At 42.5% G+C, this 19,442-nt stretch overlaps 1 protein-coding gene across 1 annotated transcript in view; it reads left to right on the top strand.

Annotated features, from left to right (window-relative positions):
* Nucleotides 1-19,442, top strand: part of LOC122552572 (V-set domain-containing T-cell activation inhibitor 1-like) — a 39,624-nt gene that overhangs the window by 14,822 nt on the left and 5,360 nt on the right. Inside the window, exons 2-5 of the mRNA XM_043695278.1 lie at nucleotides 15,339-15,409; nucleotides 16,803-17,150; nucleotides 18,219-18,503; nucleotides 19,107-19,220. Of these exons, the coding sequence (XP_043551213.1) occupies nucleotides 15,340-15,409; nucleotides 16,803-17,150; nucleotides 18,219-18,503; nucleotides 19,107-19,198 (795 nt within the window). The 5' untranslated portion in view covers nucleotide 15,339 and the 3' untranslated portion in view covers nucleotides 19,199-19,220. The remainder of the gene's footprint in view (nucleotides 1-15,338; nucleotides 15,410-16,802; nucleotides 17,151-18,218; nucleotides 18,504-19,106; nucleotides 19,221-19,442) is intronic.

Below are 19,442 nucleotides of genomic sequence, written 5' to 3'. Positions count from 1 at the left end.
TGATCAGAGGAACAGATAGAGTAGACAGTCAGAAACGTTTTCCCCGGGTACAACAGAGTGTTACAAGGGGACATAAATTTAAGGTGAAGGGTGGAAGGTATAGGGGAGATGTCAGGGGTGGGCTCTTTACCCAGAGAGTGGTGGGGGCATGGAATGCGCTGCCTGTGGGAGTGGTAGAGTCAGAATCTTTGGTGACCTTTAACCGACAATTGGATAGGTACATGGATGGGTGCTTAAGCTAGGACAAATGTTCGGCACAACATCGTGGGCCGAAGGGCCTGTTCTGTGCTGTATTGTTCTATGTTCTGTGAGACTGATCAACAGAGAGCCAGCATGGATCTATGGACTGAATAAAATCTTCCTATGTTGTAATCTTTGTTTAATGCCATACAAAAAGGGATAATTGCAATGTTCTTTGAATCATACAGCACAGAAACAGGCTCTGCAGCCCAACTTGTTCATGCTGACTCGGCTTCCCAAACTGAACTCCTCCCGCTTACCTGTGTTTGGCCCTTTTCCCTTTCCTATCCAAGTGTCTTTTAACGTTGTAATTGTACCCACTTCTACCATTTCCTCTGGCATCCCATACATGCACTACTCTCTGTGCGGAAAAGGTTACCCCTCAGTCCCACTTTGACTCCCCTAACCTTGAGAAAAGACCTCGGCTGTTCACCTTATCTATGGTCTTTTGATTTTATCAACCTCTATAAGGCCACCCCATCACCCTCCGATACTCCGGGGGGAAATAGTTCCAGCCTCTGATTCGTCAAACAAACTTGGTTATGTATACAGCATTTTGCATTTTATTTGTAATCATTGACGTTGTAAAATACTGCAAGTTGCTTTATCGGGCAAGGTTAAACAGCAAATTACAAAAAGAGATAGCAGGACTGGTGACCAAATGCTGAGGATGAGAGGTCAAGGTAAGGAGCAGTGTTAAGTGGAGGGAATGTGAGAGCTTAGGCCTGAGGCAGCTTAGGGCATGACTGCCGTCATCTCTTACTTTGAGGATGGAGTGTAGTCAGATCCTGAATTCCTGCCCATGGGAAGAAGCGAGCAGGCAAGAGGCCAGTTTTAAACATTGTGAAATTTCTCCCTGATCGTTAAGGATACAAACATTGCTCTGTTTTGTTTCTGTTCTTTTGGATGGGTGCCCTGGCCACTACACCATCTGTAATCCAGTAACTCCGCAAGTATTAAATCTAGGATCGTTCTCCCTCAAACATCTCCATTCCTTTGCCATGGGCGGTTTTCTCTCTAATACTAACTTTGACTTTTACATTTCTTAGATGAAGTTAACTGTGAATCAAGCAGCTTTAAAACAACATAGCTCCCTGGAGGTATTTTTTTTAAATTTTACGTTTTGCAGCATTCCCATCTCCAGCGAATAAAGCTCCTTTTTAAAAAGGTGCCAAACAGCACATGATTAAATCTGAACCTGTTGGGCAAATGGGAGAAAGGAAAGTTTTACTTAGATGGGTTTGTTTTTGTTCTTGCCTGGTTACACTGAGATGCATGTAATGAAACATCTCTCTACAGATGGTGGGTTACTGTGGTTTGGTTAGGCAAGTGTGATCTATGGTGTTATCTTGTTGTTCTGCTGTTCAATGTTTACAGTTTCCTTAGACCAGTCTTGCTGTTACACCAGAGGTTAGAGGGAGGGGAGGAAGTTCCGATGACGCTTGCTCTTTCTTGACTGGTGTTTTCAGAGAACTGAAATTGCTAGACAAAAGAGCCGGAGGTCTCATTAGTTTACCTTTCAGCATCCTGGCAGTGCAACAATTGATAGAATTGTTTGAAGGAGTATGGTTTAGCATTTTAAAAATTTGCTGGCATGTCACACGAGTACTAGATTTACGGGTTAATCTCTTAGGACTGCATGTGCATTTTACTGTGCTCTGAATAGATTGTTTTGTTTGGTGAGTGTTAGGCTATGCTTAAGGGCCAGCAATGATTATGCACTGACTTGTGATATTATTTTCATGCACTTTCAGTCCAGTTCATTGGTAAAAATCCTTTCCTGACTTGGATTATTTTCAGTTGAAGTCCTAAAGGTTTTTATGTCACTAAACTGTACATTTTGTCATGGTGATATGTGACTGTCGGTTCAGAGAAGCAGCTTTAACATGTTTCAGGAATTTGAACTCTTCTCGAGTATATGCAGAAGAGATCTTTCCACTGGCTGTGGCTCAGGACTCAGGGGATGGAACCACGGGATAAGGGGATTTTCATTTAAAACTCTGAGGAAAAGTAGGAATTTCTTCACTCGGAGGGTGGTGAATCTTTGGAATTCCCCACCCTCAGCGAGCTGTGGAATTTCAATTTGGTTCAGACAGAGATTGATAGATTTCTGGAGAGTAATGACATCAAGCAATATGGGAACAGTGCAGGAAAGTGGTGCTGATGTGATAACTGGCCATGATCATATTGAACAATAGACAGGCTCGATGGGCAGAAAGGTCTACTCAAATTTCTAAATTCTAGGTGGCTGCAAAGATGTGGTTGCCTTTTTTCCAATTGTCCTCAGGATGTGGCATCACTGATTTGAGATATTATTGTCATATGTACTGAGATACGGTGAAAAGGATTGTTTTGCAAGCTATCCAGACAAACTGTACCTTTATATAAGTACTTCAGAGTAACAGAACAGAATGGATATAATGGACCAAATGTTGTCCACCCATTAACCCGGCCTGCCCTTCTTGCTGCCTTGGGAAAGGTACATGTGACAACAGTAAATCAAATCAAATTGGAAATCTTCAAATGCCGCAGTCAATGCGCTGTAGGTAGACCAGCAATGCCCTTAGGAAGGGAGTTCCAGGATTTTGACCCAGCAACAGTGAAGGAACAGCGACATAATTCCAAGTCAGGGTGGTGAGTAGCTCAGAGAACTTGCAGGGGGTGGTGTTCCCATATACCTGCTGCCCTTGTCCTTCCACAGAGTTAAGCTGCATGCACCAATTTGAGATGATCATTTGTGAAATCTGAACTACCATGCTGCATCACATTTTAGTAATTCCCAAATAAATATTTTGTTTTCTTTTACCATATATGCTCAAGTACTGGTTGATCTTGCGGATAAGTTGATTTGTGGCCAAAATTCCAAACTTTCTGTACTTGCAACCTTCTCACTGATGAATCAAACTTGTCCTGGTACAATCCTACATTGTAGAAATGGACAATTTCCTTTGAGGCGAACTGTTTAGCTCCTCAACACAGAATCACAACAATGTAATGGCACAGGAAGAGGCCATTTGGCCCATCATGCCTACGTGTTTTCAAATGAGTATCAATTTCCTTATACCCTTGGACACTGTTTCTATCCAAATAACCAGGCCTGTTATGTATGTGAATACATGAGACCAAGGCACCACCTGTAGGAGCAAGAGTAGGCCATTCTGACCATCAAGTCTGCTGTGTCGTTCAATAAAATCAAAGTTGATCTGACAATCTTCACAATACTAATCTGGAGGAGCCCAATGACAACCACATAACCACAGCCATGAAAACCCATTCTGGTTCAGTAATGCCCTTACCTGGTCTGACCTAGGTGTGATTCCAGAACAGTGGCAATGTCTTAACGTCCTCTTGGCAATTACTGCTGGCCGGACCAGCGATCCTAAAGAATACAGAAACATGGTGAATGATGATGTCACAATGACAACAATGTTGATGATCTGTGATGCAACTCCAGAAACAGTTTGGGATGGTAGTGATTCTTCAGATGAAGAAAGTAGTTTTTCTTTAATGGATTTTTGGCACCTGTTTGGTGCATTGTTCTATTTCTACATTGTATATTGCTGTGGGGGAGAAAAACTGAAATTTGATTTTCACTTTTGTTTTGGAATTTGGTTAACTTCTCCACTTGAAAATTTTCTGTCCATCATGGAAGAACTTTTACTTCATTTGAAATATTTTGGTTTCTTTGTAGCTACTTTCAGGGGTGTATTGGTCTTGACCCTCAAACTTTACAATTCTTTTTCCTTTATTGATGGGTAGGTTGCTCAGTTTTATGTGAGCAACTCTATGATGGTGAGATAGCCTCTTTCCATGCTGTAGGGATTTTGTTCAGCCCATTGAATCTGCACCAATGCTATCCTATCCCTGTCCTCTATCCTATCCCTGTAACCCTGCATTTTCCATAGCAAATCCACCTGACCAGTACAACGTTGGACTGTGGGAGGAAACCAGAGCACCCAGAGGCAACCCACACAGACCCAGGGAGAAGGTGCAGAGAGTTGCCTGAGGGTGTAATCGAGCCCGGGTCCTTGGTGCTATGAGACAACAGTGCTAACGACTGAGCCACCCCCCCCTCCCCCCCCCCCCCCCCCCTAGAAAAATGGGGGAAGGTGGATTTGAACTGTCATAGAGATGTCCAGCATGGAAACAGACCCTTGCATGGATGGAGTTGCTTGTGCTTGGGTGATATTCTGCGCTATGTTGTGAACACGACTGATGAATCTGGCATTAGTACATGTCCTAACGGCTTGAGTGTACATGTCACGCCTCGGGTAGCAGCCTTCGAGAGGGATCCTATTTGACTCTTTCTTTTTTAGTCACTGCACCACGGATTTGTCTGTCGACTGTTCCAGTTCGTTGGTTATCTCGTTGGGTTCATTGTTGACACCTTGGGTTCGTGGAAGAATTCACGGAGCCTCGTTCTCCTGATGAATTCCTCTGTGTCTGTTAAGAGACCGATGGAGTCCATTCTGGGATTGGGGCAGAAGTTGAGCCCTCTGCTGAGAACTTCAATTTTGTCCAGTCAAAGGGTGTAGTTAGACACCCTTCGACCGGACGATGGATTTCCCTCTGATAGTACTGGTTTGGTGACTGCTGGTGGTGATGCTGAATTTCTCCAGTTTCCTCTTCTTAGTTATGTGCTTGATGTGCATGTGGATGGTGTAATTCCATTGCCTCATCTGCTTGGCAGTGTCTTGTAGCAGGTCCACTGTAGCACAAGCTGAGAATATGAACTCTATCTGGATTTTAAGCATGTGGTGTCTGCTGTAGAGCTGGCGTGTGAGATGATTGAGGACTGTGCGAGTCCACCCCATTCCAACACAGCACCTCCACATCATGACTCAAGATTCAGTCTTTGTAATACACATTCTATGAGTAAATACAATAGTTTTTGATTGGAATTTGTTTTTTTTTTGGTTTTGAAGTATGGAATCCACTGTCCATTATGTATTAACGGCACATATTATCTCTGTGTATTTTACAGTGGTGGTATTTGTTTAAAATCATCTTTGTTTTTTTTACCAGTGCCATTTGTGAGATGGTGTTTGGTTGAATTGACTGTATCATCTGCGCAATGATCCCTGAACTGCTGAGCCTGTCCTGTTAAGGAATGCTGAGCATACAGAAATCGCCAAAGTAACATGTGCCCTTTTTCAGTGACTTTGTTCTCCTGGGTTGATCCTGTGATTGCATTTTCCACCTCCACCCACCCCTACCCCGGGGGGTATGAATGCTGATTCATTAGGCACATTGCCAACATCCAGCCCAAGACCTTCTGTACAGTGAAGTAGCCTACAAGGTGTCACAAAGCTTTTTTTTTTCTAAAAGCTGTTCCATGGCTCAAGGAGATTCAGTCCTTGATTTTTTTTTTCAGAGGGTAAATAAAGCAGGCTGGGCTCCAATCAGTCTGGTTTGGTACAGAGATGAAAAGGATATTGAGGGCTTTTTGTTTATATATAAACAGATGAGACTTCAGGCCAAAGTGGTCACATCTTAGAAGTGACCTGTATAATGAAAGGGGAGTGGTTAGTTCTCGAGCTGAGCAGTTTAATTCAGTTCAGAACTGGCTGGGAGTTCAACAGGTGAGCTGTGTGGAAGCTCTCTGTCCTGCCCTTCTAATTTCAACCTGCAAGCATCTAACTTTTTTTCTTGTACTGTGTTTTAAAGGGGGTTTGCTTATGGGACTGTTGTGTATATTCAGAACAGCATACTTAAGTCTAGTTTGGATATACTGAGTTCTGTAGAGGTCCTTTTATTCTGCTTTTCACATCTCATTTGTAATTATATGAATAAACTTTTTTCTATTTTAAAAATGGTAGTCAACCTTGCTAACTGACTCAAGGTAATTTTCACTGTACACTTAACAAAATAAATTACAAAGTCCTGGTCTGGTTTGCCTGTTCAAGAATGTTTTGAGTGGTCTGACCTAGTCCATAACCGATTGGGAGCTCTTGCGGGATTTTAAACAATGAGTGGTAGGTGCTCGTGTCTTTATTTCGGCTGTTGGTTTGGTTGGGTAGACAAAGTTTGGCATAGTAATGGCTTTCAGTCACTAAAAGTTTTCTGGAAGTGGATGCGGTGACTTTGGAAGTTTTGTAAAAGGTGAATAAGACCAAGCTGCAGGAATTAGCTGACCAGTTGGGATTTGACCTGCCTGCTTCTGTGAGGATAGGAGAGATAATTACAGCAGTTGCTCAGCATTTAAACTTGCTGGAGAAACCATCAGAATCTGGATATAGGTTTGCTCGCTGAGCTGGAAGGTTTGTTCTCAGATGTTTCATCACCATACTATGTAACATCATTAGTGAGCCTCCAGATGAAGCACTGGTGGCATGGCCTGCTTTCTATTTGTGTTTAGGTTTCCTTGGGTTGCTGATGTAATTTCCAGTGGTGATGTCATTTCCTATTTCGGGATTAGTGCTGCTGGAAGAGCGCAGCAGTTCAGGCAGCATCCGAGGAGCAGTAAACTCGACATTTCGGGCAAAAGCCCGTTGATTTTACTACTCCTCAGATGCTGCCTGAACTGCTGTGCTCTTCCAGCATCACTAATCCAGAATCTGGTTTCCAGCATCTGCAGTCATTGTTTTTACTGAGTCATTTCCTATGGTAATGTCATTGCCTTTTTTTTCTGGGGGGGGGGTGGTAAATGAGATCCAAGTCAATGTGTTTGTTGATAGAGTTCTGGTTGGAATGCCATGCTTCTAGGAATTCTCATGCGTGTCTCTGTTTGGCTTGTCCTAGGATGGATGTGGTGTCCCAGTCAAAGTGGTATCCTTCCTCCTCTGTATGTAAGGATACTAGTGAGAGTGGGTCATGTCTGTTTCTGGCTAGTTGATGTTCATGTATCCTGGTGACTAGATTTCTGTCTGTTTGTCCAATGTAGTGTTTGTTACAGTTCTTGCAAGGTATATTGTAAATGACATTAGTTTTGCTTGTCATCTGTTTAGGATATTGCGAGTTCATTCGCTGTACACACTGCAGCAAAGAGAAACTACGAAGAGCAGAGGGAAATCACCACCTGTACAGTGTATTCAAAAAGAACGGGTACCCAATGAACACAGTCCCTCGATTTGTTTTTGTTTTTGTTTTTGTTTTTGTTTTTTTTTGTTCTCTCAGCAACAAACCCAAACAAGCAGACAGAACACGTCCAGAAACCTTAGCCTCTCTCCCCTACATCAAATACATCTTAGAAATGACTGCCAGGCTACTTAGACCCCTTGGCATCATGGTAGCCCACAAACCCATCAACACACTAAAACAGCAGATAATGAACTTTAAAGACTGTACAGACAACAAGTAAAACTAATGTCATTTACAGGATCCCTTGCAAGAACTGTAACAAATACTACATTGGACAAACTGGCGGAAAGATATGACCCATTTTCACTAGTATCCTTGTGAGTGGGTCACCAGGATATGCTTGAGGGGAACAAAGAAGTTAAAACGTCCAGTGTTTTCGTTGTAATAAAGTGGGCCACACAAAATCAGTGTTGGTGGGCTAGGAGAAAGCTAGATGTAGGAAAACTGGACAAGCCTGGAAGTTTTGTTGGACTAGTAACAAAAAATATAAGGAAAGTTAGACAACTGCCTCAGTGTTCAGAGGTTGATTTATTCACATAGGACAGGAGCAATAGGTAAAGAGGTTACAATATTAAGGGACACAGGATCCTGTCAGTCTGTAATGCTGAAGGATTATGAGATACGTGCTGCTGAGGGACTATTGCAGGAAAGGTACTGGTAACAGGCATTCATGGTGACACAGAGTGCTCAATTATGTAAAGTGAGGTAAGAGAGTCTAGAGAAGAGTATTTTAGCCTGTGGTTTCCTCACACCTAAATGACCTCCAAGTGGTAGCTCATGCACCACTCTCAGCACTTCCTTTCTATGCCTTTTGATACAACTGTTTGAATTACAGCAGAAAGATGAGAAATTAAATCAGCTTAGCAGAGCTAAAGATACTGGCATGTTTAATCTATTTGCTCTTTTTCTGTTCCACTTATCTGATCAAAAAAAGCCTCTGATAACACTGTCAGCTTCCTTATTTGTTCCTATTGTTCCCTCCTGCATCAGCTTGTGCCTCTGTGATCTTGTGATCACATATTCAGGGAAAATTCCTGAAAAAAAAACTAGTCATTTCTTCAGTTGCTTGTGTCTCCACTGCCTTTTCAACTAGAGTAGGTAGCATGCCTAACGGTGAATCAGCTGTATCATTTGCAAGGACAAATTGTATTCCTGGAGCTAAGAGTTTGTCCAGTACTCTTACCACAAATCCTCACAAAAGGCATTTACAGAGAAGGAAATTGAATGCATTCCTGTGTTTTATTACTTAACAAATTATGCCTTAATGAGGAAATGGAGACCATCACACGTTCGGGCAGAGATTCACCAAATTGTTTTGCCAGTAAGGTAGAGAAAGGAGATGTTGCGAGTGATGCATGACCTACGACTAGGGGGTCATTTAGGAGTGAGGAAAATGCAGACTAAAATACAAAGACCTTTTTACCAGCCTTGACTACATAAGGATGTAGTTGAATTTTGCCAGACATGTCATACATGGCAGCTAATTGGAATACCGCACACAATAATAAACCCTGCACCTTTCATACCTATTCCAGCATTTGAGGATCTTTTTCGCAAGCGTCTTGATTGATTGCATAGTCCCCTACCTCAAACAAAAAGTGGGAATGAGTGTTTATTAACAATAATGGATGTGTCAACTAGATTTCTAGAGGCAATCACTTTATGCAACATCACAGCTAAAAGGGTTGTAGAAGAATTACTTAAATGTTTTACTAGATACAAACTGCCAATAGAGAACCCAGTCAGATAAAAGATTTGAACTTCACATCCAAGCTATTCAAGGAGGAAATGAATAACTTGGGAATAAAGCCATTCAAATCTACTCTGTATCATCTGGAATCACAGGGTACACTAGAGAGATGGCATCAAACACTGAAGACCATGTTGGGGGCTTATGGTCCAGATTATCCAGATGATTGAGGTAAGGGAATTCCTTCTTGCTTTTTGTGATCAGAGGTGCATTGAATGAATTGACCAAATTCAGTCCATTTGAATTAATTATTGGGCATGAAGTAAGAGGATCATTAAAATTGATTAAGGAGAAATTAATCATTCAGAGACCACCCATTTGGACTGTGTCATTTTAGATAACGATTAAATAGAGCTAGTGAGTTGGCTGGACAGCATTTAAAAGTATCACAGCATAAAATGAAACAAGCGGATAAGAAATCGCAAACGTGCAATCTTGCAATTGGGGATAAGGTATTGGTGTTCCTTCCAGTAACAGGTGAGCCTTTAAAAGCAAGGTTTAGTGGACCTTATAAAATTGAGAAGAAATTGAGGTGAACTACTTACTAAAGACTTGCGACAGGAAGAAATCTGTGTGTCATGTGAATACGCTCAAGGTATTTTGATCAGGAAGGAAAGCAAGAGGAGAAGGAAGAACCAAGTTCAGAGGATTCTGAATTGGACATTCCTCAAATCAAATTGGACAATGAGGAAGTTGTCAAAAATTGGGATAAATTGAGTTCCCTTCCACAAGAAAGTTGAAATGACCTGAAAGAACTTATACTGTCAGATGGGGAGATACGCAGAAATAAACTGGGAAGTACTAACCTAATTGTGCATGATGTATGTGTAGGAGATGCTGTTCCGATTAAGCAACATCCTATTGGCATAATGCTCTAAAGTTGGCACAGGTTCAGAAGGAAATATAGCGCCTGCTTCAGAATGGCATAATCAAAGTGAGTTAGTGACTGGAGCTCACCCATAAGCCAGTTGGTACCCAACGGTTATGTGTGGACTATCACAAAGTCAACGCTGTTACAAAGACTGATGCATATCCAATTCCACGGTTGGAGGACTGTATCCAAAAAGTGGGACAAACAACTTGCATTTCTAAGTTGGACTTGCTCAGAAGCTACTGGCAAGTACCTATGTCAGAGAGAGCAAAGGTGATTTCGACTTTCATAACAGCAAATGGACTGTATCAATCCAGAGTCATGCCATTTGGTATGAAAAATGCTCCAGCCACATTTGAGAGACTGACTAATAAGGTCATTGCCGGATTACCCAACTGTGTGGTGTATATTGATGACCTGGTGATTTTTAATCACTCATGGAAGGAATATTTACAGCAATTATCGGACTTGGTCAATCGACTTCAGAAGGTGGTAAATGTGGCTAAAAGTGAATTTGCCAAAGCCCAAGTCACCTTCCTGGGCCATGTTATTGGGCATGGAAAATGGCCCCACGGAATGTAAAAATGAAAGTAATTGGGGAATTATCCACACTGCCGACGGAAAAAGCAGTACTACGGTTCCTGGGATTGAGTGGATTTTCCCGAAGATTTGTGCCAAACTTCAGCAGTGTGGCTGCTCCACTTACCGAATTGTTAAAAAAGGGCAAAAACTTTCAGTGGACAGCGGACTGTCAAAAGGCATTTGACAGCTGAAAACTGTGTTAACCAGTATTAGCCATGCTGGGTTACATGAAGTCTTTCAAGGTGGCTATCGATGCCAGTGATGTGGGTGTCAGTGTGGTGCTCCTGCAGGAGGATGACAAGAGGCTAGAAAGACCCATTGGGTATTTTTCCAGGAAGTTGAACGTTCATCAACAGAAATGTACACCAGTCAAGAAAGAGACTAAGTGTGGTGTTGCCATTACAACATTTAGTGTTTATATTACCCACAATGCATCTGAGACAATCGTATATACTGATCATAACCTACTGACATTTTGTGGAAAAATTCAAGGACAAAAATGCCAGTGTGTTCAGATTGAGCTTGTTGTTGCAGCCATTCAGTTTGACAACTGTGCATGTGGCAGGTCGTGAAAACGTGATTATCGATGCGTTATCGAGACTCTAATGAGATATGGAGGCATTCAGTGGTGGGTGTACCGTGGCCTGAATTTGCATGCGGTTGTGCATGTTTGCATGTTTACAGTTAGTATAGTGTATATGTGTGTTGCGACTACTAACCAGGTTTTTGAAGGGTTAACAATGAAACCATATTTTGGTATTGATTGTTCTTTTTCTTTTGAGGGGGGGAGATGTCACATGCTGGGTTTTGATCAGTCTGGTTTGGTATAGAGATTAAAGGGATTGAGAGGCCTTTTTGCATATATGTAAACAGATGAGACTTCAGTCCAAAGTGGTCATGTTTTAGAAGTGACCCCATATAATGAAAGGGGAGTGGTCAGCTCTCTATCTTAGATTAAAGTGGTGGTGGAAATGCACAGCAGGTCAGGGAGCATCCGAGGAGCAGGAAAATTGACGTTTCAGGAAGGGGCCATTTCCTGATGAAGGGCTCCTGCCCAAAACATCGATTTTCCTGCTCCTCTTATGCTGCCCGACCTGCTGTGCATTTCCACCACCACTCTAACCTTGACTCTAGTCTCCAGCATCTGCAGTCCTCACTTTCGCCTCGCTCTCTAGCTTAGCTGCGCAGCTTAATTCAGTTCAGAACTGGTTGGGAGTTCAATAGTGAACTGTGTGGAAACGCTCTCTCCTGCCTTCTAACTTCAACCTGTAAGCATCTGACCCTTTTTTGTACTGTGTATTAAAAGGGGTTTGCTTATTGGGACTGTTGTGTATTGTTGTGTAAATTCGGAACAGCATACTTAAGTCTAATTTGGATAGACTGAGATCTGTAGGGGTTCTTTACTCTGTTCTTCGTGTAATTTTGTGAATAAATTTTTTTGTCGGTTTTAAACCTTGCTAACTCACCCTCTGGGTAATTTTTACTGTACACTTACCGAAACAAATTGCAAAGTTGTGGTCTGGGGCTGCCTGCTTAATGTTTTTGAGTGGTCTGGCCTAGTCCATAGCAAAGGATCAGTGCAAGTGAGGTATGAAGACATTGAACTTTGAGCCAACATTGGCTGTCACTTTTTTTGGATTTTGACATTTAGAAGGGGATTGGAAGAGGTGGGCAGAAATGTAACCAGACACTCCCGTGCCACAGGGGCTGCTGTGGAACTCCAGGCAATGTTTCCCAGAGTGGAGCAGCACAATGCAACCCATCCTTTTCCCAGATTGTTAGTGTGCCAGGAGAAACCATCAGTGAGTGGCATGTTTGTACACTTCCATTTGCACTCCTGTTTCTATCTGATCTGTTGAATTACACATATCAAGAGAGAATTACATATGTCAAGAGTAAATAAAAAATTAAAATATCTGCAATCCAGGGACGCATGCCATCACACAGAGCAATTTGAAACTGTGAAGTTTTTTTTCCACCTAGTAGTCTTCTGATGCTGGGGATCAATTAGGTGTTCCAAAACTGAGAGCTATGATTTTGGTTGGGTAGAGGTACAGGTGTCAAATTTCTTTTTCAGTGCCTCTCAATGTTCTTGAAGACTTTGTTTTTCATTTTCAGGAACTACTTTCCATTTCACGTTAGAAAGTGGACACGTTTTGTTGAAGATTCTCATTTTCCTTCCATTAAGCCAATTCACAAGAATACAAAAGTAATGGGAAAACAATGCTGTATGAGAGAAGAGTGCTGGTTGGTTGACTCAAGTAGAGGTGTAGTTACAGGTGTGTATCAGTTAACATTTTTAGAGGGTGTAGATGGATTCTTGTTCGGTAAGGGATCAACGATTCATCAGGGACAGAAGGAATGTGGAATTCGGAACACAAGTTCAGCCAGGACCTTAATGAATGGAGATGTGGGCTTGAAGGGCCAAAGGGCATATCTCTCTCCCTAATTTGAATGTTTATGATGATCATGTCACCCACGAGATGTGAGGTACATGATACAATGAGTTGGTCTCAGAGAGAGAGAGATTGGAAGAGGTTGTGGGACTGATATAGAACTTGAGCACCAGTCTGAAACAAAATAAAGAATTGTGGATGCTGGGGATCTGAAACAAAAACAGAAATTGCTGGGAATCTTGCCAGGTCTAGCAGCATCTGTGAAGTGAGAAAAATCGAGTTAACATTGACACTGGTGACAGTTTCGCTGGCATTATGAATCATTGACAAATAAATACCAGTTGCGCCAGGGAATCCAATATTTATCATTGCAAAAGATGCTCAGATATGAAAAGTCTTGACCAATAATGAATAGTTAATGATTAACTGGTAATGAGACAAGTTGGCTTGTGGACTGGAATAATTATTAACCAAGCAGCACTCTCCTCTCATTGTGTAAACACTCTTGTGAATTGCTCTGATCAGTGCCCGAGGGAAAGTTTCAACAATTTTTTTCGCAATACTTAAGTCTATACTACCAAGTGTACTTGGTGTATTAAGTATTTTAGCCTCACATAGAAGCTGAGTTAGAAGAATTCAACAATATTCTCAATTATCATCATCATACCATCAAACATACAGCTACAACTGACCAGGAAAGCATATGAAACAGGCAGAAGGTAGCAACAAAAGTTAAATCTGACACTCTGTTTAAAAAGCCATTGCAATAAACATGTTCTCCATTTACTGTCAAAGTCAGAGCTAAATGATGATGGATTTCAGGACTAGGAGCATATTTTAAGGTGAAAGGAGAGAGATTTTTAAAAAGGGCATGAGAGAGTGGTTTGTTTGTGGAATGAACTTCCAGAGGAAGTGATGGATGTGGGTACAGTTACAATGTTTAAGAGACATTCGGGTAAGTACATGAATAAGAAATGTTTGGAGGGATATGGGCCAAGTGCAGGCAGGTGGGACTAGTTTAGTTTTGGATTGTGGTTGGCATGGATTGGTTGGACTGAAGGGTCTGTATGTGCTGTACAATTCTGATATTCATAGTTTCTGTGATGCTTTGAGATGTGACAGGACAGAAATCGAAATGTTGCACAGTTTTATTTAGTTGACAACATTCATCACAGTAGTGTCTACTGGTTACTTTGCTGTAAGGTTAAAACCCCCTCTTGCCTCGTTTTCAGCCTCACTCCCTGGACCCAGCCTCCTTGTCTCATTATTGGACCAGACTCTGCACCTTGTACCTAAGCATCATTTGCAAAGTCAAATATTGTGTCTGATGTTTACCTGTTTAATGATTCATAATGCTAGTCAAAGTCTCAGACTGCCACTCAGGCTCTGTACCTATTGCATATGGACACACTCTTTCAATCTCTGTCTCTCTCTGACTCACTTACTGTGCTGCACACCTTGAATCATGTGGGTGATCTTGAATATTTTTCAAAAAATTAACTGTTACTTTTTTTTTTGTAATATTTGCTGTTTAATTGTGTTTGACTTCATGAGTTTTCAGAGTTTTTTTTTTATCGTTTTCCATTATTTAATTTGTATGGAGGCGTGTTCCTGAACAGGATTAGCTACTGATAACCTCTGAGTTTTGATTCGGTGACCACTGGTGTCTGGAACTGAGTAATTTCTAATAAACAGGTGTGAGCTCATTATCCAGTCTGTGATGAACTGATTTATCTGAGCTGAGTTGTCCTCTTGCCTCCTGAAAGTACAGATTGTTTATGTCCACAGACAGAGTCCTTGTGTGCTTAAACTCATTGCTTTCAATGAAGAGACAAATGCTTTCTGGTTCCAGTAACTATGCATGTTATTGCAAACATCATCATGGACAGTCATTGGTCCAGTCAGCTAGTGTGGGTCCTCTGTCTGGGACTAGTCCATGCCACAATAGGACGTGGTTAATTTTTTCACTTTTGGGATTAGTAATGTCACAGGCACAGGTTGGTATTCCTTACCTGTCCCTCATTTATGTTAAGGAACTAATGGTAGGTCACCACCTTCATACTTCTGGAAGTGTTATGCAATTGAGACTCCTTCCATAGAGGGGACGGTAAAGTGGAAATGGTTACTGCAAGGAAATATCAAGGCTGGTTGAGAAATGGGATTGCCAGGAGGCTGGGAGAACCTAAAATTAAATTAATTTAGTCTATGCCATTATATGAGAAATTGGTCTGTTTTAGTTTGCTCCACCATCTGTCCCCCTGTCGTCTATTTAATGAAAGTGATTCTTGCTCCTTTCTGCTAGGGACCCTCAAAAGGAGAATGGAACTCTCTCTGTAGCTGGAGAAGGAACGCTAGTCTCATGGTGACTCTGAACAAATATTTTCTGTTGTTTCGATAACTGTTTGTCTCTTTTTAACAGAATGAGTCGTCTCTTTGTTTTACTCGTTGCTTTAATCATAAAGCTGGCAGCTGCTCAGGGCTTTTCAGATGGTGAGTGTGGGGCTTTGTTTGTCCATCTGACTATAGCTTTAATTATCTGTGTCTGTCTGTCTGTCTGCCACTCCACAGCCCTTCTCCTCCCCCCCAACCCTGGCTATTTCATTCCTTCTTGGATGATTCATCAGGTTTGATGCATCTTGCTAAGTCTCCAGTGCGATAGGTTCTGAGATGGCTCATCATTCAATGACTGGAGGGTTTGAGCTGTAGCGAAATGCCAAGTAGGCTGCAGCTCTTCACCCTGGAGGCTGAAGGGTGACTTTATCGAGGTTCATAAAGTAATGAGGGGCATGGTTAGAGTGAAAGCTAAGGGTTCTTTTTTTTTTTCTCCACAGGGTAGAAGAATCCAAAACTAGCAGGCATAGGTTTAAGTTGAGGGGAAAGATTTAAAAGGGGTAATGTTTTCAAGCAGAAGGTGGTACGTGTGTGGAATGAGCTGCCAGAGGAAGTGGAGGAGGCTGGTACAATTGCAACATTTTAAGAGGCATCTGGATGGGTATATGAATCGAAAGGGTTTAGAGGGATATGGGCGGCACAGTGGCACAGTGGTTAGCACTGCTGCCTCACAGCGCCAGAGACCCGGGTTCAATTCCCGCCTCAGGCAACTGTCTGTGTGGAGTTTGCACATTCTCCTCATGTCTGCGTGGGTTTCCTCTGGGTGCTCCGGTTTCCTCCCACAGACCAAAATTGTGCAGGTTAGGTGAATTGTCCATGCTAAATTGCCCATAGTGTTAGGTGCAGGGGTAAATGTAGGGGAATGGGTCTGGGTGGGTGCGCTTCAGTGGGTCGGTGTGGACTTGTTGGGCCGAAGGGCCTGTTTCCACACTGTAAGTAATCTAATCTAAATGTTGACAAATGGGACTAGGTAAAATTGGGATATCTGGATGAGTTAGACCAAAGGGTCTGTGTGCTGTGATGCTGCTTAAAGAGGCTGAGTAGGTAGGATGCTTGAAGGGTAATATGTTTTACCCGATGCCGCAACTTTGTCTCTAACTTCCGAAAGTTGCTTCTCAGAGAAGCCTTCTCCAGTTTGATCGATCATGAGCCAGGGACTCTGAAGTCCATGAGGATGGTTGAGCTCTCCCTAAACTGGTTCTGCTATCTAGGCGATCTTCTGCAATGACTAAACTCTGTATACAGCACCTGCTTAGGGAGTCTGATCTCTTGCGTACCAAATCAATTAGATTGTCCAAATTGCAATTCTATAGGACACCAGGATCTCTACTGATGTTAATTCAGCTCCCTCACACTCTCTCTCTGTAATCCCTCTGCCCCCAGTGCCCTGAGTTTCTGATTGTATTTCTACTGATGTTAATCCAGTTCCCTCACACTTGTCAGTATCTCAGTGAGAACAGTGCAGTGATCCCCTGTTCCATGTTTGTTGCAGGTGGTTTGAAGATTAAATGTGTGGAGAATCAAATCACTGTCAAATTTGGAGAAGACCTTGTTATCCCCTGCTGCCTTCATTTTGTGAATGAACCCAGTGCCATTGCTTTCACTTGGATGAAGATGGAAACTATGGGAATTATCTACAATTACACAATGAGCCACAGCAGCCTGGAGGAGCAAGAACCCAGCTACCAAGACAGAGTTGATGTCTTTGGCAACGAGATTCCGAAAGGGAATGTGTCCCTGAGATTGAGGAATGTGACAATCTCTGACTCTGGTACCTACAAGCTCTCAGTTGCTACCCAATCCCAAAGTACTGAGACGATGGTTGCCGTGGGAGTAAGAGGTAGGGAGCAGTGAAATTTATTGTACGCACTGGCCTGAATCTCAATGGTACGTTGACACTTGACCAGTCTAACAACTCAGTCTGTGACTCGTACTGAATTTCCCTGTTAATATCTTTAAGACTTTAATCACATCCTTCTTTAACCTTCCAAATCGTAGAGAAAAAAGACCTAATTTGAATAATCTCCATTCAAACATAACCCCTGAAGCGCAGATATCATTCTTGTGAACAAGCATTGTACTCCCTCCAAGGCTCCTGAGGTGTGGGGTCCAGATCTGCTCACAGTACTCCGAGTGGGATCGAACCAGGTTTTATGTAACTGCAATGTAAATTGTGCATCCTTATACTCCAGTTCACTCAAAGGCCAACATTCCATTAGCTTGTTTGATTATTTTCTGCTGTTTATGACATTTTAAAGTTTTTTGCACCTGAACCCCCCCCCCAAGTCTGTTTAGACAACCTCTTAATATTTTACTTCATACTATTTAGAAAGTATCCTGATCTATTCTTTTTCAGTCCAAAATGATATCCTCAACTTGCTTACATTAGCTGAATAGAGGCTGTGTGATAATAAAGCAGTAAATAGGAATCGAGAAGAGAGTGGCCTCCCTACAGACCTCCACTCTTTGACTATAACAAAAAAACCTAACTTTTGACACCTACAGAAGCAATTTAATGGTTTGGCTCCGTTCGCAAGTGTCAATTAGAATCAAATAAGCATGATTACAAATTGGAAAATTAGGAATAAGATCTAGGAAACATTCCAGTGTAATACCGAGGGAGTGCCGCACTGTCAGAAGCTGGGCACTGAGGGCTTTGAAAGATGGTGCCAGTGCTAAAGATGTCAGGGGTATTTATATTTTAAAGGTCACAAGGACGTGATCTCAGAGTCACCACAGAATAGTGGCCATGTCCAAGCTTGAGACAGGGTAGAGAATGTTCGGAGGTGTTGAAGCACTGTTAAGGGGCCCCTGGGGTTTGGATGGGCCATAATTAAAAGGATCACTTGGCACGGAGCCACCATGTGAAACAGAAGAAACATGATGGATGTTTTCTCTTCCCTCACAGCTGTAGGTGCACAGCCGGTCATCCACTCATATATTTCTGATCAGGGCTACTCCAAACTGGTGTGCGAGTCATCCGGATGGTTCCCAGCGCCGACTGTGATCTGGGAGAATGGCCTGGGGGTACAGCTCACACAGTACGCGCACACAGAGACAATCAATGGCACCGGTGGGATCCTCCACATGAGGAGCACGATTGGACTAGACCATGGGCCGATCAGCAATTACACCTGCACCATGATTGACCAGCACCTGAATGAGGCCGTCTCGTTTGTGTTTGTTGTTCTGAGTGAGTATGGAACCTGAGATGGTAAAACTAAAGGCATGTCTGAGAAGCTGCAATAAGAAGATCAGAACTCAGAGCAGGAGAAGGCCATTCAGCCCCTTGAGCTTGTCCCACCATTCCTAGCTTCTGACCTGATCTTGAAGCCACTGTACTTATATGGCTAGCCCATTTCAGACTCTGGCTAATAAAACACACTAAGATTTTGACAGTGGAAGAGTCAGTGAAGGTAAAGCCATTGAATGTAGTCATTAGACTGTCTGTCTGTCTGTCTGTCGCTTATTGGAGATGGTCATTGCCTGGTTTAATTGCACTCTGTCTGACTGCCTGGCTGATTCTCATTTAATGTTGAAAAGTGTGTCGCTGGAAAAGCACAGCCGGTCAGGCAGCATCCGAGGAGCAGGAGAGTCGAAGTTTTGAAGAAGACCTCATGCTCAAAACATCGACTCTCCTGCTCCTCGGATGATGTCTGACCGGCTGTGCTTTTCCAGCACCACACGTTTTGACTCTGATCTCAGCATCTGCAGTCCTCGCCTACTCCCGATTCTGATTAATCATGAACTAACATGAGATTACTTTCCTCCACTTCCTGCCCCTGTTCTCTCCCAGTTGCAGGATCGCCTTGGAATATCGTGGTTGGCACGGCTGGGACCATTGTTTTCTCTGTGATTTTGGCTGTTTCTGTTTACTGGAGTTGGTAGCAGGATAGAAAAGCAGCATAGGGTAGGTGCCATGCATATTTCAACCTCTATCAGTCAGCTGTCCAGTTACATGCAGTCATTTCGTAGCAGCCAGATGAGGCCATTCAGCCCCTCAATTGCATTCTCTTTCTTTCTTTCTCTCTTTCTATCTTTCTTTCTCTCCTTCTCTCTCTCTCTTTCTCTCTCTCTCTCTCTTTCTCTCTCTCTCTCTCTCTTTCTCTCTCTCTCTCTCTCTCTCTCTCTC

Source organism: Chiloscyllium plagiosum, chromosome 9, assembly GCF_004010195.1.
Source record: "Chiloscyllium plagiosum isolate BGI_BamShark_2017 chromosome 9, ASM401019v2, whole genome shotgun sequence".
NCBI classification, from domain to species: domain Eukaryota; kingdom Metazoa; phylum Chordata; class Chondrichthyes; order Orectolobiformes; family Hemiscylliidae; genus Chiloscyllium; species Chiloscyllium plagiosum.
This window is presented reverse-complemented; position numbering and strand designations above follow the sequence as displayed.